General features: G+C 41.2%; 2 protein-coding genes across 32 annotated transcripts in view; both read right to left on the bottom strand.

The window, feature by feature from the left end:
* Positions 1–27,677, bottom strand: part of Msp300 (Muscle-specific protein 300 kDa) — a 121,567-nt gene that overhangs the window by 21,541 nt on the left and 72,349 nt on the right. For 12 of the 31 annotated variants that reach the window (XM_089258428.1, XM_089258429.1, XM_089258427.1 and 9 more), the window contains 4 exons: positions 27,406–27,618; positions 27,072–27,332; positions 19,999–23,945; positions 732–5,703 (listed from right to left, as the gene is read on the bottom strand). In XM_089258428.1, the coding sequence (XP_089114554.1) occupies positions 732–5,703; positions 19,999–23,945; positions 27,072–27,332; positions 27,406–27,618 (9,393 nt within the window). Of the gene's footprint in view, positions 1–731; positions 5,704–16,850; positions 23,946–24,130; positions 24,572–27,071; positions 27,333–27,405; positions 27,619–27,677 lie in introns of those variants that run through there. The other 19 variants (XM_089258438.1, XM_089258445.1, XM_089258439.1 and 16 more) reach the window with 4 other exon arrangements.
* Positions 9,527–16,844, bottom strand: LOC149091805 (uncharacterized). Its single transcript, XM_089257003.1, has 3 exons — positions 14,416–16,844; positions 9,753–11,562; positions 9,527–9,538 (listed from the first exon to the last, which is right to left on the bottom strand). The coding sequence occupies exons 1-3, from the start codon at positions 16,536–16,538 to the stop codon at positions 9,527–9,529; spliced, it is 3,945 nt and encodes a 1,314-aa protein (XP_089113129.1). The 5' UTR covers positions 16,539–16,844.

Raw genomic sequence — 27,677 nt, 5'->3', positions numbered from 1 at the left:
AGATTTCAATACGTATACATATATTAAAACGTGCAGGTTGGTTAATATTTATTTTATTATGTTGAGTTTGACTCTGAAATTTTACTACTAAAGATATTAGTAGTAGCTAGATTTTACAACAAGTTAAGATCAATTAGTAAGGAACATTTGGTAATGCATCAATCAAACAACTAATCTAGGTAGATAGAAGGAGTCGTGTATATCAATCTTAAATGTACGTTCAAACTTATAGATAGTTTTAATATTAGGATGATTTTAGTTCAGCAAAACAACACGTACAATACAGAAATACAAAAATAAACAAAATAAAAACTTAATAAAACAAAATGCAAATCGTAAGTTAATTTTTCTTTTTTTTTTTTTCAATAAATTGAGTTACGTTAGTATAAAAAGGTAGATAGATAAGATAGATATTTGAATGTGTATTCTCTTTTATTATTATTATTATTATTTGTTATTGTTATTTGTTATTGTTTGGGCGCTTGCCATGCTGCCAAATTCCAACATAGCTAGGGACAGCAAGCTCATGGTCGACCTTACTGTGGGCCATTGCCAGGTTGTGTCCCTGTTGCTGGTGGCAGCAATTGGCAGCTATTGTTACAGGCAGTGCCGCAACAACAACAACAATTAGAGCGGTTGCCGTATAAAAGCCATAAACAAATACCAAAACCACACAAAAAAGCTGCAAATATTAGAATCATGAATAACTGAGCGCTCAATGTGATTTTCACCTTCTGGCGTTGCTGTTGGGGCTCAAGCAAATTGTTGCTCGATGTTGTTGTTGTTGTTGTGGTTGTAGTTGTCATTGTATTGCTGCTGTCTGGCGTTGGTTTGGTTGGTGCTGCTGCTGCTGCTGCTGCTCCTTCTGTCGTTTCACTGGTTGTTGTTGTCGTCACCGTTGTAGTTGTTACTACAGTTCGCTTAACGATATTTGTGTTCTCAACAGGAGCTGCTGCTTCCACTGACGGTTCATTGGGCTCTTCGCTTGTTGTGGTTGTTGTTGTTGCCATTTCAGCATCAACTGTTGATGACACCTCAACAGCAGCTGGTGCTGCGAGTGCTTGCGGTTGAGGCAACTGCTCGGGCTGGATTGTTGTCTCCACTGGTGTTGTCGATGTTGGTGTTGCCGTTGGTGTTGGTGTTGGCGTTGTTATTGTTGTTGTTAGCTTATTAACAACGGCTGCTGCAACTGGCAAAATGACGCTCGTCGCTGCCAGAGTTTTAGCTTTAGTTGCTGTTGCTGCCGCATTGGCAGCAGCGTTTAGCGTCTGAGTTGTGGCGCTCGCCAATTGGATTAGTGCGTTTGCAACGTTAGCTGAGTTTGTATCAATGGATGGGGTGGGGGGACTTGTTTCGTGTGTTGCTGTTGTTGTGAGAGTGTTCGATTCAGCTGGCACAGAAGGCACCAGCTCAATGGTTTTAGTTTCGGTTAGAACAACATCCTCTGACTCTACTGTTGGTGCCAATTCTATTTTACCCTGAGGTTCGGCTTCTAAAGCCAAATAAGTACTTTGGTCCCGCCAGTGGCCTACGCCGCCTGGCAAATCGGTTGACATATACTCCGATGAGCAGCTGCGATTTTGTCCGTACTGAGCTGCTTCGTGCTCGGGTGTGGGTGTTGCATTGCCACTGCTACCACTACCAGGATCGCGGTCGTTCGGTTTGTCGTCATCGTCATGTGGCTTACGAATTTCAGGCACAGTCAGTTTTTCCCCATCATCATCATCGTCGTCGTCATCGTCGTCACTATCGTTGTTGTCGTCGTCGTTCTTTTTGTCTGGTTGGTTGATAACATCATCGGGTTTCTTGTCTTTGTCTAGTTTTGTATCAATGTCCGCAACATCCGCACGTTTTGGTGCCTCGACGCTTGTCTCGTATAAATCCACATCAATGCTGGGTTTTCGCCAGTCATCAAGGTAAAGATTTAGACGTAACTCATCAATGCCGCCAACAGGTGCTGTTGCTGGCACTTCTACCTTAGGAATGCTTACGATTGACGATGCTTCTGGTTCAGTCTTATCTACAGCGTTATCAGTTATCAATTTGCTTGATTCTGTAACCGTGGTCGTTTTCACTACAGTTTCAGTAATGATGTCAGTCTTATGCTTATCGTCCTGGGTTTCCTGAGTTTTTTCTAAATCCGTCTTGGTCGAGTCTTTAGTAATCGTCATTAGTAGTCCGTACGCATCATCTGCCATTTGCCTATAGTTCAAGAAACTATCCTGACTCAGATGCCAAATTAGTTCACTTGGTTTCTCAGCTATTGATGTAGGTGTCGCAATCGACTCCAATGAGTTGTCAATGAGTATTACTTTTTCAATTTCAGGTTTGGGTTCGACTATTGTTACTGTATCAACTTTAGTTACTACTTCAGTTGCGGGTTGTGTTAGCTCTTCTACAGAAACTACTTCCTCAACTTTAGTTTGTGGCTGTTCCACAAGCAACTTTTCCTCAACTTCTACTTTAGGATCAAAGGACTTTTCTATGCTCAAAAGAGGCAACAGAGCAATGGAATCATTGGGAAGGGGACGCAAGAGATTTTCTTTGTCAAGGCTTAAATTGAATGCAAGAATTTCAGAATTAATTTGGGGTAATGCTTCGGGTTCAATTATCACATAATCATTCATAAATGTCTCATCCTGCGGCGATTCTGTAATAGTCTCGGGCGAAATTTCTTTGGGCTTATTCTGTTTGAAAATTTCATACTGAGTTTCCACCACGTTATATTTGGGATATAGTTGCTGTGCTTCAAGAATTAGATTTTCTCTAAGTGTATCCAAACTACTTGGCACATTTGTTTCAATTGCTTTTGTGCATGGTTCCTTAGAGTCTGGCTCAATTGCCAGGTCAGCAGAATGCGTTGTTACAACAGTTGATACATATGATGTTGGCTTTTCCTCAGTAGTTTCAATATCTTTGTGTGTTGTCACTGTTGTTGTTACATAGGTAGTTTTCATTGTTGTAGTTGTTGTTTCAAGATTCTCAAGATCTTGCTGTTGCTTGGGATCTTGGAAATCTGTTGTCTTGCTAATTACAACAGTGGACCAGGCGGGCGCAGCTACAGGTTCTTCCTTGATAACTGGAGACGGGAATACCTTTGTTTCCGTTTGAACTATCGCAGACCATGTTGTTGGTTGATCTGTTGGAGATTGCACAGGCACTTCTTGAATTGTATTGTCTACCGGTATTTCAACAGTAATTGGCGATTTATCATTAGTTTCGGTTTCAATTGATGTCACGACTTCCTCACTCGTTGTCACTGGTTTTTGACCGGGCTTCAATGTGGCAGACCAGTAAGATGTTTCGCATATAAAAGCATCTTCATCGGATGTTGGAGTCTGTTGGGTAGTTTTCTCAACAGCACTTGGAGTTTCCGTTGGCTTCACTATTTCGACATTCTCCGAAATAGCTTCAGTTGGTATTGAAGAAAGTTCTGATTTTTCAATAGTTTTGAATGGAGCTAGTGGTGTCTGTTCGGAAGGCTCTACAATATCGACAGCAGAAACAGGTATTTCTACATATTGAGGAGTTTCTTTTTGTTCAATATTATCCGAAATAACTTCAATAGTTTTTTCAACTAAAGTCACTGTTTCAACAGGCTCTTCAATGATATTAAATGGAGCTAATTTAGTTGTTTCGGTTGTTGGCTCTACGGTGTCTACTGAAACAACAGAAATTTCCTCGATTTGGTGAGTTTCTGTTTGTTTTGTTGTTAAGAATGGTTTCTCATCTGCTAGGATATTTATGTTGCTGGTTTCTTCAGTAGTTGTAGCTGGAGTTAATGGTGTCTGCTCAACAATGGGTTCTACCACGTTTACTGAAACAATAGAGGATTCCTCAATTTGAGGCACTTCTGATTGTTTTGATGTTAAGGATGGCTTTTCTTCTGTTATAGTTACTATGGATGTTTCTTCAGTTGTTGTGAATGGAGCCAATGGTGTTTGCTCTACAGTGGGCTCTACTGAAACAACTGATATTTGGGTACTTGCAGGGGCATCTGTTTGTTCTGGTGTCAATGATGGCTTCTCTTCTGTTAAAGTTACTATGGTGCTGATTTCTTCAATTGTTTTGAATGGAGCCAATGGTGTCTGCTCAACAACCGGTTGATCCTCAATAGGCTGAACATCTTTCACAACAATTTCATTTGGAACTTGACTGTCAATATTCTTTTCCAAACTAATTATGCTCTCAGAGGTAGTAGTATGCTCTGGTAGTTTAATTTGTTGTGAAGTTTCCTTTTCAGCATTTATAAAGTCAACAATATCTGTAGCAGATTTTTTCTTCGATTTCTGCTTTGGTTTCTTAGTTTTTGGTTCCGTTTCCAATTTAAGCGGTATATTGACTGAGATGTCCTTAATAGCCTCTTTTTCTACATTCTCAAGCGTTGTTGGTTTTGATTCAACTGGAACAAGTCGTATTTGTTGTGGAGGCTCTGGAACATTATGAGCAGCGATTGCCGCCCATGACATTCCTGATGTAATCGGGATGGGTGCTGGAGTCGATTGGCTATTGTCTTCTTCTAATGAAACACGTGCAGTACTCTTGTTTGTAGAAGGCTCTATTACAGGTGATGGTTCAACAAAAGTTTTTGTGGGCATAATTGGCCTTTCCTTTGGTTTCTTTGATTTTTTCTTTTGTGGCTTGTCACCCACATTAGAATTTTGTGATTGCTGTGAACGCGATCGAGAACGATTCCTTTTCTTTGAAACTATTTCAAGGAAACCTTGGTCATCCTGCGGCAAGGTTGGTGCAGTGACTTTTTCAATTTCAGTGACTTTTATTATTGGCCGGTCAATTGTGCGGGAAGGCCTTTCTATTACGGGCTCTACAGTGGCTTCCTTAAGTGGTGCTTCGGAAGATGTCCATGCCGGAATTTCCAAATCGACTTCTTCATCCATTATTTCCTTCCAAGACAAAGATGGCTTTTCAGAGTATTCGGCCACTTCGTCGAATCTGTCATCAGACGCCGGAATGACGGGATCAGGGAATTCCTCCACTAATATATTAGAGGAACTCTCAAGTCGTTCGGATTTGGCTCGAACATTTTCTGTAGGTTCAATGCTGCTTTGGCTGTCCGATTCAATGTCTTGATAGCGAATTTGCGTATTGTCGGCATATCCCGACTTTTTAACGACTTCGGCGTAAGTCTCGGATAAGGACCAGACGGATGGCTTTGGCTTTGGCAGTTCAATCTTGAAATCTAGGGAACTGGGTTGCTCTACTGGCAATGGTTTTGGCTCTGTTTCGCTCTTAGATTCCTCAACGACAACATTTTGTTCGTAAGTAGGTATGGGTTCATGATCTACCTTTTCTTGCAACTTTTCCTTTTTAGACTTTTGCTTCTTTGTTTTCGGTTTGTCTTCAGCAATCGTAACACTTTGCTCGTGGCGGATAAACTCCTCAATGTTATGGGATGGCTCATCAATTGCTTCCGATACCATTGATGACCATGTCTGAGATTTAGCTGGTGTTTTATCAACAATGGTCGATACGTTATCCTTTCCTTGCACTGGCAGTTCCTCGATAATGTCTGTCACATTTTCAGCCGTAATTGACGTTAGTGCTGAGTTGGGTGAATCTTTGTTTGTTTTTGGTTTTACAGCCACTTCAAGTTCAGCAGGAACGGCTTGTTGTGAAACGATAGATGACCATGACAGGGTATTCGAAACGATTTCTGTTATAACATGAGTTTCACATGTTTCCGTTTTCTTTTCTTCAATTTTAGCGGGAAGAGGCTCAGAAACGCGTTCAGGATTTTTCTCCTTTTTGGATTTTTGCTTTTTGGACTTATCTTTTTCTGGCAGTTTGTCTTCTTTATGAACAGGTTCTTTAGCCTTAGATGACGCAGATACGATTTCTGGCAATACCTCAGTATGACGAGTTTCCGTTGTTGTGGTTTGTGAAACAATTGAGGACCATGACTGAGGTTGAGGTGGTGTATCCACCACAGATTCGGTTGTATCCGTATTAATTTGTTTCTCCTGTTCTTCGACGATAATGGGTTCTACAACAGATGGTTCAGTATCATATTCGACTTTAGGTTCCACATATACAACAGTTGAGAAGTTTTGTTCGTTGATAATGAAGTCTTGTATGTTTTGTGTAGGTGCAACTGGCTCAGATATTATTTCAGTTCGAACCGTTTCAATGATCGGAGAATCCTCAACTGCTTGAGATACAATAGACGACCACGATTGGGTGGTAGGTTCAGTATCTACTAGTTTCGGTGCAATTATTTCCTTGGGTTCTTGTACAACTGCGTTTTCTACAACCTGCTCTGGATGACTCTTAACCTTCTTTTCTTTCTTAGACTTTTGCTTCTTAGGCTTATCATCAACAGGAGCTGCGATAGCTTCCATAGCTGGAGTAGATGGAATTGGATCGGGAGTTATTTCAGTCTGATGAGTTGTAGTTGTTACTGTTTGTGAAACAATTGTGGACCACGACTGAGTTTGGAACGGAGTATCGTCAGTAGTTTCAACTGATTCAGAAACCTTCGGTTGCTCCACAACGACAGGTTTAGTCTCATGGTCATGTAGAGATGATTTCTTTTCCTTTTTGGACTTTTGTTTCTTTGGCTTGTCGTTTACATTTGTAGAGAAGTTCTGTTCTTTATTAATAAAGTCTTGGGTGGCTTGAGCTGGTTCATTTATTATTTCAGTTTTAATAGTTTCACTTATAGCTGGGGAATCTTGAACAGCTTGTGATACAATGGCTGACCATGACTGACTGGGAACTTCGTGGCTTTCAATATATTCTGCAGGTTTCGGTTGAATTACTTCTTCCGGCTCAACAAGAATCAGGTTTTCCGCCACAGGCTCTGGTTGACTCTTAACCTTCTTTTCTTTTTTGGATTTGTGTTTCTTATCGTCAACAAGTACTGCGATTTTCTCTTCTTTAGAAATGATAGCTTCCACATTTGAAGTAGATGAAACTGGCTCGGCCGATATTTCAGTCTGAAGAGTCGCTTGTTCAGTATGGATGAAGTCCTGTATTTGATCAGTAGAAGGAACGTGATCTGGCGAAATTACTGTTTGAACTGTCTCAAAAACTATTGGAGAATCCTCTACAGCTTGCGACACAATTGATGACCAAGACTGTGTTGGAATTTCGATGTCTTCTGAGGATTTTGAATTGATTTTCTCTTCTGATTCAACAACAATCGACTTCTCAACAATTGGCTCTGCCTGGCTCTTTGTTTTCTTTTCCTTCTTAGACTTTTGCTTCTTGGGCTTTTCATCAACAGGAGCTGCGATATCCTCTTTGTAAACAATAGCTTCAACATCTGGAGTAGATGAAACTGTGTCAGCAGTTATTTGAGTCTCATGAGTTGTAGTTGTTAATGTTTGGGAAACAATTGTGGACCACGACTGAGTTTGGGACGGAGTATCGTCAATAGTTTCAACTGATTCAGAAATCTTCGGTTTCTCCAATTGCTCCTGAACGATAGGTTTAGTCTCATGGTCATGCAAAGATGATTTCTTTTCCTTTTTGGACTTTTGTTTCTTAAGTTTGTCATTTACACTGGATGAAAAGTTCTGTTCATTTTGAATAAAATCTTGTACGTGGTGCATTGATGAATCTGCCTCAGATATTGTTTCACTTTTAATAGGCTCAGTTGATTCTGGAGAATCATCAACAGTTTGGGAGACAATCGATGACCAGGACTGACTGGGAACTTCGGTAAATACAATGTTTGCTGATACTGTATCGACTTCTTCAGTGTCATCAACAACTACTGATTTCTCCACAATGGGCTCTGGCTGACTCTCTAACTGTGGCTGTTTCTTGTCCTTCTTTGTTTTTTGCGGCTTTGGCTTATCAACAGCAATTTCTATAGCAGGTACAGCTGAAACAGGTTCAGGTGCAATGTCTGTCTGATAAGTTGTTGTCGTTATTGTTTGTGACACAATTGTAGACCACGACTGAGTTGGGGCCGATGTACTCTCAATAGTTGTGATAGTATCCTGATCCTTTGAATTGTCCTCTTGTTCGACAACTATAGGCCTACTTTCTTCTTCAGGTTGAGGTGATTTCTTTTCTTTTTTGGCCTTTTGTTTCTTTGGTTTCTCGTTTACTATGGTTGAAAAGTTTTGTTCATTGTGAATGAAGTCCTGTATGTTCTGAGTAACTGGAACTGTTTGAGTAATGATTTCAGTTTTAACAGTTTCGGGTATTGCTGGAGAATCTGCAACGGCCTGTGAAACAATTGATGACCACGACTGCGTTAGAATTTCGGGAACCACACTGGTCTCTGCTGATTTCGGTTGACTAGCTGCTTCACGTTCATCAACAAGAATTGGATTTTTAACAACTGGCTCTGGATGACTCTTAACTTTCTTTTCTTTCTTGGACTTCTGTTTTTTAGGTTTATCATCAACAGGAACTGCAATTTTCTCTTCTTTGCAAACGATAGCTTCCACAACCGGAGTAGATGAAGCTGATTCGGGAGTTAATTGACTCTGATGAGCTGCATCTGTTGTTGTCTGAGTAACAATTGTAGACCATGACGTTTTTTGAGAGGGTATATCTACCACAGATTCAATTAATTCCGGCTTAGTTTCTTCCTGATGTCCTTCGGCAATTATAGTTTCAACAATAAGTTGCTCTGTCTCTTTTCCTGCTTGTTGAATTATTTTCTCTTTCTTGGGCTTTTGCTTTTTAGGTTTTTCGTTTACTGTGTTGGAGAAGATCTGCTCTTTGTGAATGAAGTCTTGCGTGTGAAGAGCTGTTTGAGCTGGTTCTGTTACTTCAGTTTTATTAGTTTCAATTATTGTTGGTGAATCATTAATTGTTTGGGAAACAATGGATGACCATGACTGAGTTGGAACTACTGCGTTTACAATATTTTTAACTGTATTCGGAGTAATTACTTCCTTTGGTTCTTCTACAACAACGGCTTTTTCGACAACCTGCTCTGGATGACTCTTAACCTTCTTTTCTTTCTTCGACTTTTGCTTCTTGGGTTTATTATCAACAGGAGCTGCGATACTATCTTCTTTGAAAACGATAGCTTCCACATCTGGAATTGATGCAGTTGATTCCAGGGGTTTGTCAGTCTGGTGTGTTGTTGTTACTGTTTGGGAAACAATTGTGGACCACGACTGAGTTTGAGACGGTGTATTTTCAATAATTTCGATTGATTCTGACACCTTCGGCCTCTCCACTTGTTCATGGGGTGAGTTTTTCTCCTTTTTGGACTTTTGTTTATTTGGCTTGTCGCTTACAATTGTTGAGAAGCTTTGCTCTTTCTGAATAAAGTCTTGAACATAGTGGGGGGTTGGAGCTGATTCAGTTCTAACAGGTTCAGTTATAGCTTGTGAATCCTCAACAGTTTGCGAAACAATTGATGACCATGACTGATTGGGAACTTTCGGACCTATGACGTTCTCAACTAGTTTCGGTGTGATTACTTCCATTTGATCTTCAGAAACCGATTTTTCAACATCCTGCTCTGATTGAATCTTCACCTTCTTCTCTTTCTTGGTCTTTTGCTTTTTGGGATTGTCATCATTTTTGCAAACGATTACTTCCACATCTGGAGTAGATGAAATTGGTTCAGGAGCGATTTGAGTGTCATGACTAGTAGTTGTTACTGTTTTCGAAACGATTGAGGACAACGGCAAATCTGCTATCTGTTGCGATTGTATATTAGTTTGTTCCTGTGGTGTATCTTGAACTATTGGCAGTTCTTCCGATACCACCGTCACTAATTCTTCTGGGAGAATAGACCCGCTGACAGTTTCAGTTACCGAAGTTGTTGATGTGACTGTCACTGTTGTCTTCGTATCTTCAGAAACTAAAGACTCAACGATCTTCTCGGGCTCAATGAATGTCGTCGTAGTTGTTGTAGTCATTGGCTCAGCAACTGGTGCTTTCTCAATAGGAACTTCTTTTGTTGGCTCCTCTTCATCATCAGAGAAAGTCATTGGCTCATCGAGAACATCCATCCAAGTGCTACTCGTTTCATCTACAGGTAGGCCAGCATATGCTGGTTTCTTGGGCTCTTCCGGTTTAATTTCAGTTTCCACCGCCTTCGGTTCTTCTGGCAGAGTAGATTCGCTAACATTGTCAGTTACAGTTGTTGTTGATGTGACTGTCACTGTTGTCTTCGTATCTTCAGAAACTGAAGATTCAATCTTCTCGGGCTCAATGACTGTCGTTGTAGATGATATTATAACTGGTTCAGCAATTGGTGCGTTTTCAACAGGAACGTCTTTCGTTGGCTCCTCTTCATCATCAGAGAACGTCATTGGCTCATCGAGAACATCCATCCAAGTGCTACTAGTTTCATCAACAGGTAGGCCAGCATATGCTGGTTTCTTGGGCTCTTCCGGTTTAATTTCAGCTTCCACCGCCTTCGGTTCTTCTGTGAGAGATGATTCGCTTACAGTTTCAGTTACAATGGTTGTTGATGTGACTGTCACTGTTGTCTTTGTGTCTTCAGAAACCGAAGATTCAACGATCTTCTCAGGCTCAATGACTGTCGTCGTAGTTGTTGTAGTAATTGGCTCAACAACTGGTGTTTTCTCAATAGGAACTTCTTTCGTTGGCTCAATGACTGTCGTTGTTGATGATATTATAACTGGTTCAGCAATTGGTGCGTTTTCAACAGGAACTTCTTTCGTTGGCTCCTCTTCATCATCAGAGAACGTCATTGGCTCATCGAGAACATCCATCCAAGTGCTACTAGTTTCATCAACAGGTAGGCCAGCATATGCTGGTTTCTTGGGCTCGTCCGGTTTCTTTTCAGCTTCCACCGCCTTCGGTTCTTCTGTGAGAGATGATTCGCTGACAGTTTCAGTTACAATGGTTGTTGATGTGACTGTCACTGTTGTCTTTGTATCTTCAGAAACCGAAGATTCAACGATCTTCTCAGGCTCAATGACTGTCGTCGTAGTTTTTGTAGTAATTGGCTCAGCAACTGGTGCTTTCTCAATAGGAACTTCTTTTGTTGGCTCCTCTTCATCATCAGAGAAAGTCATTGGCTCATCGAGAACATCCATCCAAGTGCTACTCGTTTCATCTACAGGTAGGCCAGCATATGCTGGTTTCTTGGGCTCTTCCGGTTTCTTTTCAGCTTCCACCGCCTTCGGTTCTTCTGGCAGAGTAGATTCGCTAACAGTTTCAGTTACAGTGGTTGTTGATGTGACTGTCAATGTTGTTGTATCTTCAGAAACCGAAGATTCAACGATCTTCTCGGGCTCAATGACTGTCGTCGTAGTTGTTGTAATAATTGGCTCAACAACTGGAGTTTTCTCAATAGGAACTTCTTTCGTTGGCTCCTCTTCATCATCAGAGAAAGTCATTGGCTCATCGAGAACATCCATCCAAGTGCTACTAGTTTCATCAACAGGTAGGCCAGCATATGCTGGTTTCTTGGGCTCTTCCAGTTTCTTTTCAGCTTCCACCGCCTTCGGTTCTTCTGTGAGAGATGATTCGCTGACAGTTTCAGTTACAATGGTTGTTGATGTGACTGTCACTGTTGTCTTTGTATCTTCAGAAACCGAAGATTCAACGATCTTCTCGGGCTCAATGACTGTCGTCGTAGTTGTTGTAGTAATTGGCTCAACAACTGGTGTTTTCTCAATAGGAACTTCTTTCGTTGGCTCCTCTTCATCATCAGCGAAAGTCATTGGCTCATCGAGAACATCCATCCAAGTGCTACTCGTTTCATCTACAGGTAGGCCAGCATATGCTGGTTTCTTGGGTTCTTCAGGTTTAATTTCAGCTTCCACCGCATTCGGTTCTTTTGGCAGAGTAGATTCGCTAACAGTTTCAGTTACAATGGTTGTTGATGTGATTTTTACTGTTGTCGTAGAGTCTTCAACAACATTTTCGGGCTCGTTTACTGTCGTTGTTGTAATTGACGTTGCAATGGGCTCAGCAACTTCAGCCGCTTGACTGATTGATTTTATTTCCGTCTCTTTCGTGGACTCACTGTCGTCTGAACCCGAAGCTTCAGATTTCATTTCTTGTATAGTATGGATGATCTTATTTATATTTGCTTCATCACCATTTTCTGGGAGTAGAGGTATTTCCACCTCATCCTCGACCAATTCTCTCCAAGATTTGTGCTCAATTACAATATCTTCCGAACCATCGTCAATCATTTCAGCCCATGACTTATGGGTTGTTTTATGATGATCCCTGTCGATGTCCATTTCAGATACCAGCTGAGACTGCACAGCTACTTTTTCTGGCTTTTTCGCTTTTTCTGTTTCTATGAAGTCAATGGTTTGCCGATTTGTTACTGACGCCCAAGAGCTAGTATGTGAATCTTGAGTAGGAATTCTTTCCCTTGGCTTTTTCTTCTCATTACGATCTATCTTCACATGTTTTACAAACTCTGTGGTTTTTTGTTTTACATCCATCTTTTCCTTAGGTGGCAAATCGGTCATTTTGTCAATTTGGCTGGCAATCTTAGCCCACGTTGTTATTCCGTCATCAGGAATTGAAGGTAATGAGGTATCAATAACATCACTATCAGATGTAGATGATACATTGGGTTGTAGCTTTATAGACTTTTTATCGATCGGTTTCTTGCCTTCTGTGTCAGTTTTGACTCCCTTCTTAGAATTTCTTTCTTTCCGTGTTCTAGGTTCAGGCTTATGCTCCTCCTTTGGAACGGCAGTTGGTTTTTTGCGGGATGCTATATCATCTACAAATTCTCCTGGTTTCTTAAGCAAAGCAGCCCAAGAAAATGCATCAGAAGTACTTGTTATAGGCTTTTCATCAGTCATTTGTTTTTCTGAATCAGTTTCGGTCGCAATTACTTCTTTGACTACTGGCTCGGAAATGATTTTCTCTTTCTTAGGAGCTTCTTCCTTTTTAGATATAATTCGTTCCTTCTTATGTGGGCGAACCTTTCGTGTTTTATCCCGCTCCTGTTGATCTGCTTCTACTTTTTCCGTTGAAGGTGTTATCGCACTCTTAATATGCGTCACAGTTGTATCGACCCATTCCCCGGGTCTTTTTACAAGCGAAGCCCATGAAAAGCTGCTCGATTCGGGTTCTTTCGTTTGTTCGGGCTCCGCAACTTCAACAGTTTTCGATACAGACTCTGCTTCTAAAATTTTCTTAGCATGTGTTGTGAGTACTGGGGCTTCAGTGTCTTGCTTTTCATCCTCAGAAGTGGTTGAAACTTGTTCTTGAACTGGTTTCTTAGACTTCTTTGATTTTTTAGTTTTAGTAGTCTTTCGTTCAGATTTTTCTTCCTTTTTGAGTTTTTTGCCATCTACTATAGTCTCTGACTTTAACACTTTATTTTTGACGACTGTAGTGTCTGTCCATTCCCCAGGCCTCTGCACCAGGGCAGACCAAGTCAACTCAGATGGTTTCACAGCTTCGCGCTCATCAGATGAAGGTTCTTTAGAGCTGGTGGTGACAGGCTTTGATGAATCTGTACTTAAGTTTTCTTGAATTTCTTCCACTGGCTTTTGTTTTTCTTGTTTGGCTTTCTTCTTTTGCTCCTTTGGCTTATCTGTCCTCAGCAAAGGCTCAGCCAATTTCGGTTCCTGAACTGTTACAGGCTTTTCGGAACTTTGTAATTTGGAGCTCTCCGCTGCACTAAACAGAACGTCAGCATAGGATTTTCCGTCTCTATTGTTTTCCCAGACACTCGGCTCTGTTGCTATATCTGAATCCAAAACAAATGTGGAAGATACTGGAGTATCAATGGGAACTTTCTGTGGTGAATCCTCTACAGGTTTCCTTGCCTTCTTTGACGGCTTTACTTTCTTTGGTTTCTTTGGAAGTGGTATTTGTTGATCTAACCTACTTCGTGGAATGAACTCATTATAAACTCGTTCATTTGCAAGGAATGTGTGCGTCTGATCGGCATATGTGTGCCTGAGATATGAAGGAGTAAATTCTGGAGCATCGGCGGACAAAGTTGATATGAAAACTGCGCTTCCCGAGTTTGGTGAGGATTCCTCCAGCACACTAGACCAAGTGTCAATAGGACCCTCAAGTGTTAAGTTAGAATAAGCAGGGCTATTTTCAGAATCACTATCATGTTCTTGAATTACGCTAATAGTTTCAGCTAGAGGCTTTGTGGAGTTTGTGTCCTCCGAAATTGAAGATTCCACAACCTTCTCAGGCTCAGAGACGGTCGTTGTAATTAAAGCTGAAATGGACTCAGTACCGGAACGTTTACTTGTTAGTTTCTCTTTATTTTCTTTCTTCTTAGTAGGGATTTCAGATTTCTTTTCAACTTCAACGGTTTTCGTTTGTTTTGGGAGAGCAGATTCACTAACAGTTTCAGTTACAGTGGTTGTTGATGTGACTGTCACTGTTGTCTTTGTGTCTTCAGAAACCGAAGATTCAACGATTTTCTCGGGCTCAATGACTGTCGTCGTAGTTGTTGTAATAATTGGCTCAACAACTGGAGTTTTCTTAATAGGAACTTCTTTCGTTGGCTCCTCTTCATCATCAGAGAAAGTCATTGGCTCATCGAGAACATCCATCCAAGTGCTACTCGTTTCATCTACAGGTAGGCCAGCATATGCTGGTTTCTTGGGCTCTTCCGGTTTGTTTTCAGCTTCCACCGCCTTCGGTTCTTCTGGCAGAGTAGATTCGCTAACTTTTTCAGTTACAGTGGTTGTTGATGTGACTGTGACTGTTGTCTTTGTGTCTTCAGAAACCGAAGATTCAACGATCTTCTCGGGCTCAATGACTGTCGTCGTAGTTGTTGTAGTAATTGGCTCAGCAACTGGTGTTTTCTCAATAGGAACTTCCTTCGTTGGCTCCTCTTCATCATCAGAGAAAGTCATTGGCTCATCGAGAACATCCATCCAAGTGCTACTCGTTTCATCAACAGGTAGGCCAGCATATGCTGGTTTCTTGGGCTCTTCCGGTTTGTTTTCAGCTTCCACCGCCTTCGGTTCTTCTGGCAGAGTAGATGCGCTAACAGTTTCAGTTACAGTGGTTGTTGATGTGACTGTCACTGTTGTCTTTGTATCTTCAGAAACTGAAGATTCAATCTTCTCGGGCTCAATGACTGTCGTCGTAGATGATATTATAACTGGTTCAGCAATTGGTGTGTTTTCAACAGGAACGTCTTTCGTTGGCTCCTCTTCATCATCAGAGAACGTCATTGGCTCATCGAGAACATCCATCCAAGTGCTACTCGTTTCATCTACAGGTAGGCCAGCATATGCTGGTTTCTTGGGCTCTTCCGGTTTCTTTTCAGCTTCCACCGCCTTCGGTTCTTCTGGCAGAGTAGATTCGCTAACAGTTTCAGTTACAGTGGTTGTTGATGTGACTGTGACTGTTGTCTTTGTGTCTTCAGAAACCGAAGATTCAACGATCTTCTCGGGCTCAATGACTGCCGTCGTAGTTGTTGTAGTAATTGGCTCAGCAACTGGAGTTTTCTCAACAGGAATTTCCTTCGTTGGCTCCTCTTCATCATCAGAGAACGTCATTGGCTCATCGAGAACATCCATCCAAGTGCTACTCGTTTCATCAACAGGTAGGCCAGCATATGCTGGTTTCTTGGGCTCTTCAGATTTAATTTCAACTTCAACCGTTTTCGTTTCTTTTGGGAGAGTAGATTCGCTTACAGTTTCAGTTACAGTGGTTGTTAATGTGACTGTCACTGTTGTCTTCGTATTTTCAGAAACTGAAGATTCAACAATCTCTTCTGGCTTAATTACAGTTGATGTAGTTGATGTAACTGATTCAGCAACGGGTGCATTATCAACTGGAATTTCCTTTGCTATCGGTTCTTCTAAGAGAGAAGATTCGAGAACAGTTTCAGTGACAGTAGTAGTAGTTGTTGTGCCAGTGTCTTCTGGGAGCAACGTTTCAATAGGTTCAATACGAGTTGATTTCTCAACTGGAATTTCTTGCATTATGACTTCTTCATTCTTGGGATCTTCTGGTTTCTGTTGCACAGATTTGATTACATCTTTCACAATAGTATCAGTAGTTTCAGTTTTAGATTCCAGCAGCTTTATGTCAACTTCTTGTGGTGCTTTAGATTTGTGAAGTATTATTGCATGAAGATTTTCAGCACGATATTGTTCAATGGTATTGTATTTGGGAACTTCGTAATTGAAAACGGAAGCCTTTTCATTGTTGATCTCTTCGTCCACAGTTTTTGTAACGATTGGTGATAATTGTTCAACTAAGCTAATTTGAGTAATTGGTTTTGGTTCGATCAGCGGCGTCTTAGAAATCGTTTCGCTTTTTTCAACAGAGTGTTTCTGCTCTATTGTTGTTTCGTCAGAAGTAGATTTGATTATGTTGTATTTTCCCTCAGCAGTATTATATAAACGGATATCATATTTTGGAACTTCAAAGACTTTATTTATTGTTGTGGAAACATTCTCTTCAGGGCTAGTTATGCTTGTTGAACCTGTCTCGGTATTGATTTCAACTAGAGGAGTCGTACTAGGAGAATCATCAGAGCGTTTTGTAATTGATTGTTCCGTGATAGCTTGTTGTTGTTCCTCGGTTGGGGTCGAAGATATTTCCGAAGATTGCTTATAATTGATTATGTGATAATACCTTTCAGCAGTTTTAAATGACGACATATCGTATTTGGGAATTTCATATATATTATCTTTTTCAGTGGGAATTTGTGTGGGTTGTTCAGGGGAGGCAGAAACAAGGGTTTCTGTTACAACAGAGCTTACCTTACTTACAACAGGTAAAGTTTCTTCAGCAATAATTTGCTGCTGATCAGATACCAAAGGTAAAGAAGTTTCTACAGATATGGGCTTAGAGTTGATTATGTGATAATTGCTCTCAGCAATATTGAATTGAGATAAATTGTATTTTGGAATTTCATAAATTTTATCAGCTGGGCAAATAGTTGGAATATTAGTGTTATTTAAAGTGCTTACCGTGTTAACCACAAATGCTTCAGCAGTTAATGCGCTTGGCTTGGCAGGAACAACTTGATTAGCAATATTAGTAGGTTCGGGGAGTAACTGGATTTCACATGGAATATCAACTTGCGTTTCTACTTGAATATCTAAAGGAATTTCTGGCGTTGCTTGCATTCTTTCACGATAAAGTATATCAGCCTTGGCATGCTCAATGGTCTTTGCAATTGAAATCAATGATATATCTTGAGAAAGATTCTGCACTAAGTCTACTAGAACATTGTCGGCTGGAGGAATCGGGGTGAGAGACAGTTTGTCATCTACAATCGGTGATTTAACGGTCTCATTACCTTTACTTTCCTCAACAAGCACCTGAATTGTTTCTTGCTTAATGAACTCTTCAGGGATTGCTGGTCGCTTTTTCTTATCTTTCTTGGATAGTTTCTTTTGAATATCTTCGAATAATTTCTGCTCCTCAGGAGTTAAATCAGACGGGGGCTCATTATTCTTTTCTACAACCTTTGGCTTATCAACCTGTTCTATTGAATCTATCTTTGGAATTTCCTCATCCTTTTGCTGTTTCAGTGAATCTGTAATTGTCACATCAACAGTTCCGACTACTTCTGGCTTCGCTTCTGTGAACTCAACTATAGAAGTTTCGCTACTATCGGCGGTTTTCTGTAGGGACTCTCGATTTTCAGTAACAGTCTCAGTCACGCGAAGACTAACCTCTGGAAAATCTAGATGCATTTTCACGATAGGAGTCTTCAGTTTCTCTTCATGAGTAATGAGAGAAATTTTCTGTACAGTGCCTGGTGGGTAGGCTCCGTCAATGCCTTCTCCAACGAAAAGAACATTTGTGCCATCTTCGGTTTCGAAGCTACGTTGACGGGTTGTTGTAAGTATGGTATTTTTGGTAGTTGTCGTTGTAGTAGTGGCAATGCGCGTTGACTCATTCACAGCCCCGTTCGTCGAAGTATATTCTGTGTTGACAGTCGGTAGCTCAGTTGTCTCGATACCTACAACCTTTACACCAGATTTGCCTGCCGAATCCCTAATGCCCAACTCAATATTGACACCAACATTAGGTAATTTACTTTCAGTGCTAGATGTGACAACTGGAGCTGTTTCCAGCCTTGACGTTACAATGGGACTAGTGGATCTATGATCGGGCATTTCAATACTAGATGTAACTATAACATCGCTAGGTGTGTCACTCTCGGTCAAAACTATGCGTCCGTCATTTGTTATGCGCTTAGTTATACGCATTGTACGAATTGTCGTTGTCTTGATAATAGCCCCATCAATTTGACTAGATGTGGTTGAGGCTTCACTTGGTAATTCCGATATTGTTGGAGAGGCTTCTCGCACAGTGATTGGTTCGCTTATTGTGCTGCTCTCTGTTGTTGTTTCTCCATCTTCGTTTAATTTCTTTACAATTTTCGTCGTACGCACGGTTGTTGTCTTTGTTACACCACCAGCCTCATCATTCATTGGCTCAACAGCAACTGGAGTTGGCTCTTCAGGCGTTTGACTCTCCTGAATTTCGCTAGCACTCTGTTTATCCACGTTTTGAGAAACTTTCTTAACAATTTTTGTAGTTCTGGTAATTGTTGTTTTTACCACATCATTGTTAATATTAGCATCGTAGGGCTCAGCAACGGTTTCACGAGTAATATCAGCAGTTTGTTTGGGTTCTTCTTCAACTGGAGCAACAAGTTCCTGAGTAGCAACCTGGATATCCGCCGCTGGCTTATTCGCAACTTCGTTATTCTTTTTCTGGTTCTTTGATTTGCGCGTCTTCTTTTCGGGTACAGGCTCGGCTGACTGTTTTTCAGAGGCTATGAAATCCAGCGTAGTAGATTTTATATTTCTACTTTCCGGCACCTCTGTACTTGGCGGCGTTGGCAATAGCAGCTCTTCAATTTGTTTCGGCTCGACAACTGCTGGTTCATCTGTGCTCTCAAGAACGGCCTTTGTGGTTCGCGTGGTTATAGTTTTGGTAATACCCTCACTATTCGATTCGGTTATTACAGATTCAGCAACTATTGGAGCATCCTGAATTATGGTTTCAACTGTTTCCAAAGCAGGTTCTGAAGTACTGCTGTGATCGCTAATAGTATCCGAGTCCTGAGTAATTTTCTTTATTATTTTTGTAGTACGCACGATTGTTTTTTTCAAAACCGAACCATCTTCAGTTACACCTGTTGACTGAGCTTCAGGTAAACTTTCCTCTTCGCTTATTGCTTCTGGTACAAGTTCCTTTTCTGGTTCAGCTTTAGCACTTTTAATAGTACGAATAGTTGTCGTTTTGGTTGTCTTAACTACACCCTCGTCGCTGATCTCACGGCTGCTCATTTCAGATTTCTCAATTTTGGGCTCTTCAGCAGCTTCTTCGGCGAATTCGTAGGAATCCAATGAAGTTGCATCCGAATGAATTGATGTGGACATCTCCTGGTTCTCTTGTTGGTTTATCTTTTTCACTATCTTTGTTGTACGAATGACTGTGGTTTTGATTAGACTGCCATCATCGCTGATTGCAGATCCATCCGATGACTGAATTTGTTTCTCGTCGGTTGTAATTGCACTTGTTGTATTCAGGGGCTCTGTGGTTTCTAGTTGTGATTGTGGCTCGGTTATTTCGCCAACGTTTTGTAAAATGGGAGTCTCTGCCTTTGGTTTGACTTCCTCGCTTTCAGATTTCTTTTGCTTCTTCTTGTCCTTTCTGCTTGGCTTTTGTGGTTTCTGTTCAGGTTCGACTTCCGCAATTTTGATGGTTTCTGCGACGATGACAGTATCCTGTTCCTTTTTGTCTTTACGCGGTGGCTTTTGAGGCTCGGGCTCAACTACTTGCTCAACCTTGTCAACAATTTCGTCGACAGCAAGTTGCGCTGCATCGATTATGGCTTCTTGAGATCCTATGGGCTGTTCCTGAGCTGTATCATTCCTAGAAGTTATCACTGTAGTCGGTAACAATGTTATGTCACGCTCCACCTCGGGTTCATCCTCATATACTTCTTCGACGATTTCTTCGCCATCGGCAGTGATGCGCTTGAGTATACGCTTTGTCTTAGTTATTGTCGTTTTTGTAATTGAACCGCCTTGAACAACAGTTGTATCCTGAGTTGAGCTTAGTCCAGGAACGATTATACTGCCGGGTACAGAGTTTGTCGTTTCAACTGAAGGCAAATCGAATTGCTCCACAGATATATTTTCTTCGGGCAGGTCATCAATGACATCTTCTTCTACAATTTCCTCTCTACCATCTATAATACGCTTCACGATGCGCTTGGTAATGTGCTTTGTTATGGTCCTGGTGGTAATTGTAGTCGTGCCACTTTCTGTGGAAATCGTGTTCGTCGAAGTTGTTACCACGGGTTCGCTTTCCAGTAATGTTTCGTTCGTATCGAAACTAGATACCGTTGTAGGCTCAACTGGCTCAACACTTTTTGGTGTTTCCGTTTCATTCTTTTTCACTTGAACAGGTTCCGGTTCAGGGTCAATCAATTTTTCAATGATCTTTTCTGCGGTGGCTTCGATTACGGGTTGAACTTTGATATTTGTAATTTCCACAACTGGTGCTATTTCCGGTTGCTTAATGACCTCCACAATAGGCTCCACGATGCTCTTTGTTACCGTTGTTGTTTCCACAGTTTTCGATTTCTTTTGCTGAACTCTAGGTGGTGCAGAAACTGTGCTAGTCGGTTCCACTACAGCGATTGATTCTGTCGTTTTTATAGCTGCTTCAACAGCAGGAATTGGTTCAGCAGCAGGTACAGCTTTAACAGATTCAATGACTTCAGCAATAGGTTCAACGATTTTCTCTGATGTTTCAGTTTTAGTTGGGATTGGATCTTGTTTTTCAGCAGTTGTAGTAGTTGTAGTTACCACAACAGTTGTCTTTTTCTTCCTATCCTTTTTATTTGGAGTAGAAACAGGCGATGTTGAACCAGAACTGGGTACCACTTCAACTATATTTTCCGCTGGCTTTATAGTTTCTTCAACAGACCCAACTTGTTTTTCAGCAGTCTTAGTGGCTGTTGTTTCCTCAATCGATGTTGTGTTATTTTTATTGCTCTTGGATGTTGGCACAATTGTGGGAGCCACTACAACAATATTTTCAGCTGCCTTTACAATTTCTTGAATCGGCTCAGCTTGTTTCGTGGACACCGCAGAGATCAAAGTTTCCACCACAGTTGTTTTCTTCTCACTCGATTTAGATGATGCAGTGGACTCAATTGGTTTGTTGGCCTCCTTAATAGGCTCAACTTGTTTCTTCGTAACAGTTACAGCCTCTACCTTTTCAGCTTTAGCCTTCTTTTTATCTTTCCTTGATGGAGCAATGACCGCTTCTATTGTTGGTTGTTCGACGACCATTGTTTCCTGCTTGGTAACCTTAACGATTGGCTCTACTGTTTTTGATGTAACCTTTGTTGTTTCGACAACAATCGTTGGCTTCTTTTTGTCCTCGCGGCTGCTATCTCTTGTCTGTTTTGCAGTTTTCTTAGTGATAACTGTCGATTCTACAGTTTGTTTTTCTTCCTGAGGTGGCTCCACAATCTTTTTATCCGAAGACTCTTCTGCTGGATGTTTGCTCTTCTTAGACTTTCTCGGTTTCGGTTCAGGCTTAGGTACCTCTTCGACAAAAACTACCTTTGGCGCGCTCTCAATATGACTGTGCGAAGCGCCATTTGTCTCTGGAGACTTGTGCTTCTTGCTTGCTTTTGGCTCTTTCCTGTTGCTGACTTTAATGGGCAATGGCTCAGGTTGTTGCTCATGTCGTTGCCGTTTGGGCCTCGCCGTCCTTCCTTCAGCATTGTCATCGGACTTCTCTGCCCACCTGCCTTGGTGGCCCTTTGAAGTCGCAGTGCTCGACGTTGTGTACTTTGTGGTTATTGTTGTCGTTGTTGTAGTGTGCTCAGCATTGCGAATTTGCGATATGGGTGCCGCAACACGTACTGGAATTTGTTGCTGTTGACTGGATGGCTGGAAAACTGGATGCGCTGATCTATGCTGTTGGCCAAATAGCACTTCGGCATAGGTGCTGCCAGTACTGGGATCTTGTTGCTGATATACATTCTTGCTGGGCTGCTGCACTTGAGGACGAACGACAACAATATCAGTATCCTTATTTTGTGCTATCACAGTTGGCTGTATCTGTTGCGAGGTAATTGTTTGCTCCACAAATGTCGTTTTGGTTATGTTCTGTTGTGGTTGGGGTTGTGGTTGAGGTTGAGGCTGAGGCACCTCAATTGGTATTGTCTCAATTGCATCGACATCGAACTGACCAAAAGTTATGTCGGGACGTGGTTCATCCATTTCGAACTCTTGCGGCTCGACTGGTCGCAGCATCTGCACATGCTCCTCAATGAATACCGGCTGTGGTGCTGGCACCTCTTCCTGAGCGACTTGTGGCGTGACAACCGTCGACTGAATTAGCTGTGTGCTCGTTGTTAGCGGCTCGCCGATCTGTTGCACCATCGATGCGAGAGTTGTCAGTACGTCGCGTACGCTATTACCTGTTGTGGATGTTGTTGCCTGATTCACTTCCGTACGGTAAGGCTCAAGCAGATAAGATTGATTCACAATGTCCGGCTGATAGACGGGTACCTCCGTACTAATTTCTGTTTGCTGCTGCTGCTGCTGTTGCTGGGCATACTCCTGTGTGTACACCTGCGGCTGTTGGGCGTAATAGATTTGCGAGGGCTCCGTCGTATATACCGTTGGATAGCTCTCGGCTTGCGCAACGGGCTGATAATAGCCCGTCAGCAGCTGGTACTGCGTCGTCGGCGGCCCTGCCACAGGCTGGTATTGTATGGGATATTGCATCTGCATCATTTGATCATAGTAGTTTTGTGGCACTGCCTGCTGCTGTGGCTCGCCGCTTGAGCCAGCCACATAGCTCCACTGACCGCTGTCGGCCACGTTCTCATACATGGTCTGATACAGCTGTAGATCTGGTTGCAAATAGGTGGCGGCTATTTCCTCCGCAGTCATGGGCACTTCATAATTGGATATCTGCTTCTGCTCCACCTGCGGCTGAGCGTAGCCCAAGTCTGAACTGGGCTCACCTATGAACTGCTCCATTTGCTGTTGATGCTGTTCTGGTTTGTTATGTGGCACAAAAATATTTCCCGCTGCACCACTGGCGTCTACGACATCCTGTATGGTCAGATCGGTATGCGGCTGGGCCGTTTGCCTAGCCAACTCCTCGGCCTTTAGACGTTCTAGTTCCATACCACGCAATACTTCTGCATACGATGTCGAACCCGGCACCCAAATGGGGCTACGCGAACGCGCGCGATCCTCTTGAGGCAGATACAGATGTTGGTATTGCTGTTGTTGTTGAGGATGTTGCTGTTGCTGATGCGTTTGTGTGCTATCCACCTGTACAGCAGCGCTTTGTGGTTCGCGTCTGCGCCGCGGTGAACGTGCACGACGTTCAGGACGCGGCGGCTGCAATTTCTTACCCGTATTCATACGCTGCTGACTGCGCTCCATTTCGATAAACTGACTATTCGGATTAGTGCTAATGCTAGGAACTTGTTGATCTACTGTTGATGTGCTGCTAGACGTATCCACTTGCGAGTTGCTGATAGTTGTCTCTTCATAATCGGAGGTAGTATTGTTGCCGCTGCTGGGTGGTGTAACACGCTGTTTGCGCTGGTAGAGCACAGTGGTTATCGGTTCCGAGCTCGTTTCCTCTTCCTCATGCGTACGTACGTTTGAGGTAAATTTAGTTCGTGTGGTTGTTGTTGTTGTCGTTGTTGTGATTGTATTCCGCTGGCTAAGGTTTGTTTGTGAATGTGACTGTTGTTGTAGTTGTTGTTGTTGTTCTTGCTGGTTTTGGCTGGTCGTTATTGTTGTCTGGGTCGTGGTCGTGTCGGGAGTTTCTTGAATTTCTTGTCGGGGGATCGTCGCCGTTTCATTACTGCTTACCGGACTCGCATGTCCTGATAACACTTCAGCATAGGTTAGACCTACTGCCGTTGGCTTCATAAGCAACGAGACAGTCGATGAAGTGGTTACCACTGAATGTGGATCCAGAGCATAGGATTGGGCGGCGGTTGCGTCGTAGCTTTGCTGCATGCCTTCGATTGATTGTCGCATTGCCTATGCGTTCACGTAACGATCGTTATATAGATAGAGTGTGTGTGTTGGGAGAGAGAAAGAGATTGGGGGAAGATTTGCCAAAAACGGTTAGCTTTCATTTGTTTGAAAGATCATGGGCCTAACAGCTACCTAAATCAACTGTCTAAGAATGCGCTCATCTAATTAAATAAATACGCTTTGTGGGGTTTTCTTTTTAAAAATAATATATAATTTAATAAATTAATCTTTTTTTTTTTGTAAATTTTCTTAAGCTGTGGGTCATGTAAGTAGTATATATATATATTTATTACGGCTGATCTGACATGTTTAGCTGTTGCCACTGTTGAATTGGGAGATTGTTACAGTGGCAGCTGTAAACATGAGACGCCGCGGTGGCTGCTTGGCTTTTGCTTTGGTTTTCAATTTCATTTCTTTGGCGAACTAGTTCTAGTATATGTATGCAGTATACATCGGTATATAAATATATAGATAGTTATGACTTAATATGTAATGTCTGCCATAGCTGTGCGGCATCTCTAAATCTCTAGCTTAGCATCGTCCGGCGTACCGCGATGTATTAACAATTTGATGCGCTCATTACGTGCGGTTATTTTCGAATGCAAGTTTTTGACACGTTCACGACATGCCTATATAGATTCGTATATATTTATATATATATATATATATATATGTTTGGGTGTGATATTGGTTATGCGTATGGTGCATTATTTAAGAGAGAGAGAGAGATAAAAAGAAGAGAGAGAGAGAGAAATGTTCGGCGAAGAAGAATTACAATAAGGTCAGCATTTAATCGTAATTTTGATATTTTTGTAGGCATCGAGCATAAATACGCCATAAGAGAAAGCAACCATATACCAGATGTATATTATAAATATATATATTTTTATTGTATTTGTAGAAGTACGCAATTCCCATGTGTTTGTGTGTATGAGTGATTTATGTGTGTGTGTGTGTGTGTGTGTGTGTGTTACATTGAGGATATATAGCAGCAGCATCGAGAGGAGTTTGTTAAGTTAGTCACAAATCATGTTTAGTATTAGCAAATAGCACAAGAGGCAAGCGAGCAAAGCCCAAAAACCCGTTTGGTTATAGATTAAAGCATGTTTCAGATATTAGTAAGAACAATTCAATTAATGTTTAATTAATGTAGTGTTTGGAAATTTAAATTGATTTTTTTCAGCGCAACGACACCAGATTTTTTATTCAATAAGAATGTACCAAGAGAAAAGATAAAAAGAAATACAAATTGTCAAAAAAATAAATATAATTTAAATTAAAACCGTAACCATACTTTTTAACTAAAACTGAGAGCGCTATTACGGTAAAGAGAGAGAGAGAGAGATAGAAATAGCTGTGACTTCGAGCGGCTTTATGTGAAAATGTCTGCCCGGCCATAAAGCTAACTAATTCAATCAAAATAATAATGAAAATGATTTAAATAAATAAAAACTTTCTAAGCTTTAAGCATAATGTGTTCTCCTTAACTGTGACACGAAATGTGATGTGATGTGGTGTGGTGTGATGTGAAGTGATTTAATGTGATGTGATTTGATACGATTTCAAATGTTATGTATGTACTTTCGTATATGTGCCGTCATATTGAATATCAACTGTACTTGGTGATAGGTGAATCGTAAATAAGTTCTCATAGCAAGAGTTGCCCCAAAAAATATTTAGCTACTGTAAAGGTTTTTTAATTTTTTCAAAAATGTTTTCAAAGTTTTTAATAAAATATTTTCAAAATTGATTTTCAAATTGACTTTATAATTTGCCACTTACCGCCAACACTGCAATTCGCAATGTAAACTTAAAACGAAATTTATTTAAAACTAATATAAAATGGGCAAAAAAAAGAAGGCCTGCTCTTTATATATATCTATAGCTATAAATATATATACAAACATTTTTTTTCTTGTGTGAAATAAATTTGTAGACGTTAATCCGACATTGCTTAAAATAGCTGACTGAATAATGGGCTGGAGAAAGAATTTTTAGAATTTCGAAAATATATTTCTATATTATAGCTTTTTTTGGGCTACCCCCGGCTAACAAGAACTTATTTGAATATTTCTTTCCGGCACGTGACAATGAGTCGAAAACGGATTCGAATTTGTTTTACAGACACAACAAATGCTTCGGGTTTCTCGTTTTTGTTTTTGTTTTTGACAAGGCAGACATAACAATGATGGGCATCAAGAGTATGTATATGATATGGTATAAGAGCATGGCATATACTATATGGATACGAGATGTATTCTATGTACTACATGTACGAGGCGCATGAGTTTTTCGATGTTGGATGAGCTGCACGGTTGGTATGACATGATTTTGATTTTGTTGTTCGTTCGCAAATTAAAAGAACATAAGAGAGCACAAAAATGAATAATGTAAGTGTATGTATGTGTGGCTGTGTGTGTGTGCGTGTGTGTATGAGAAATGAATGGCATAAATCGAATTCGAAAATAATAAAAACTTAAGAAAATTTCTGTTCTCTAAGCGAAAGAGAATTATAAATTGAAAATTGAATAAACGAAATGCGCACTTGAAAATTAAAAAGAAAATGAAAATGAAAAAAGGCAAAATTGAAAATAAAAAATAAATAAATTGGATAAAATAACATAGAACTAAATACGCAGCCACCGTGCAACTTTGGTTTTCTATTTCCGGACCTACCCGCACAATATTTAATCTTTTTTTTTTTTTTTTGGATTATTAAAAATTTATTGAAAGTTGAACTTGATCTATTTGTGGTTACTTGAGGGTTAATAACTTTTGGGCTAACAAACTGGTTGTTCTGTCAACTGTTGCATAGCACAAAACTCAAAATTTAGAATCGTTCAATATATATATAAAAAATAATTAGCATGATATTATGATGGAGAAGGGGTATATACTAATTCGAAAAACTTCGGGACATATTCGTATTCAGCTTAGCTTAACAGTTGCTGTTATTTACGAGAGCTACCATATGATATATATAGATAGATATCGGGGAGTTCTTCCTAGACTGAGATATAATCTCCTGGCTTTGGCTAGCTTCTTTTTATATGCTAACTGCACTAAACAATAGCTGATTGGGCTCTACACATAAGAAAAGAGTTTCAGATGCTTTCAGGGAGTACGTACCTGTTGCTCGGCTAATGCGCGCTCACGATCGTGCGGCAAGTACGTGGGCGCCATAACCAGACGCAGCTGCTGCTCCTCCTGTATAATACGCTGGCGGAGCGTTTGCATTTGCTGTTGATAGACATCGATTTGGGCCAGCGTCTGCTCGAGACTCTGTGACTTGGCCTTCACCAGTTCACCGAGGCCATCGAGCACGCGCACCAAATCGTCAACATTTTCGCTCAGGCGCGGATCACCGCCCATGCCGTTGCGGAAGTGCACCTGAAAGCCAAAAAGAAGGCGGTGGGGCATGGAAATGCATTCCATATTAGCTATGCCAGCTTCAGCCACTTACCTCCAGCTTTTCAATAGACAATCTCAGTTTGGTCTTTTGCACATTTATGTCGGCCAGAGTCTTTTCACAGTAGCCCAGCTGATCGCGCAGCGGCTTCTTTTGCTGTGGCGAGGAGTCTAAGGTCTGTTTGGTCTTCTCGTGCCAGGCACGGATATCCTTGATCTTGCGCTCACATTGATCCCACTCTTCGCAGGCCTCCTGCAGCAGCGAGTTCTGTTAGGGATGACAGGAGAGAAGAGAAACGAGAAATCAAATAGGTTCAAGATTTAACT

This window comes from Drosophila navojoa, chromosome 3, assembly GCF_054131105.1.
Source record: "Drosophila navojoa isolate 15081-1374.11 chromosome 3, UAZ_NAV_1.0, whole genome shotgun sequence".
Lineage (NCBI taxonomy): Eukaryota > Metazoa > Arthropoda > Insecta > Diptera > Drosophilidae > Drosophila > Drosophila navojoa.
Note: the sequence above shows the minus strand (reverse complement) of the source record. Positions and strands in the feature narration are given on the sequence as shown.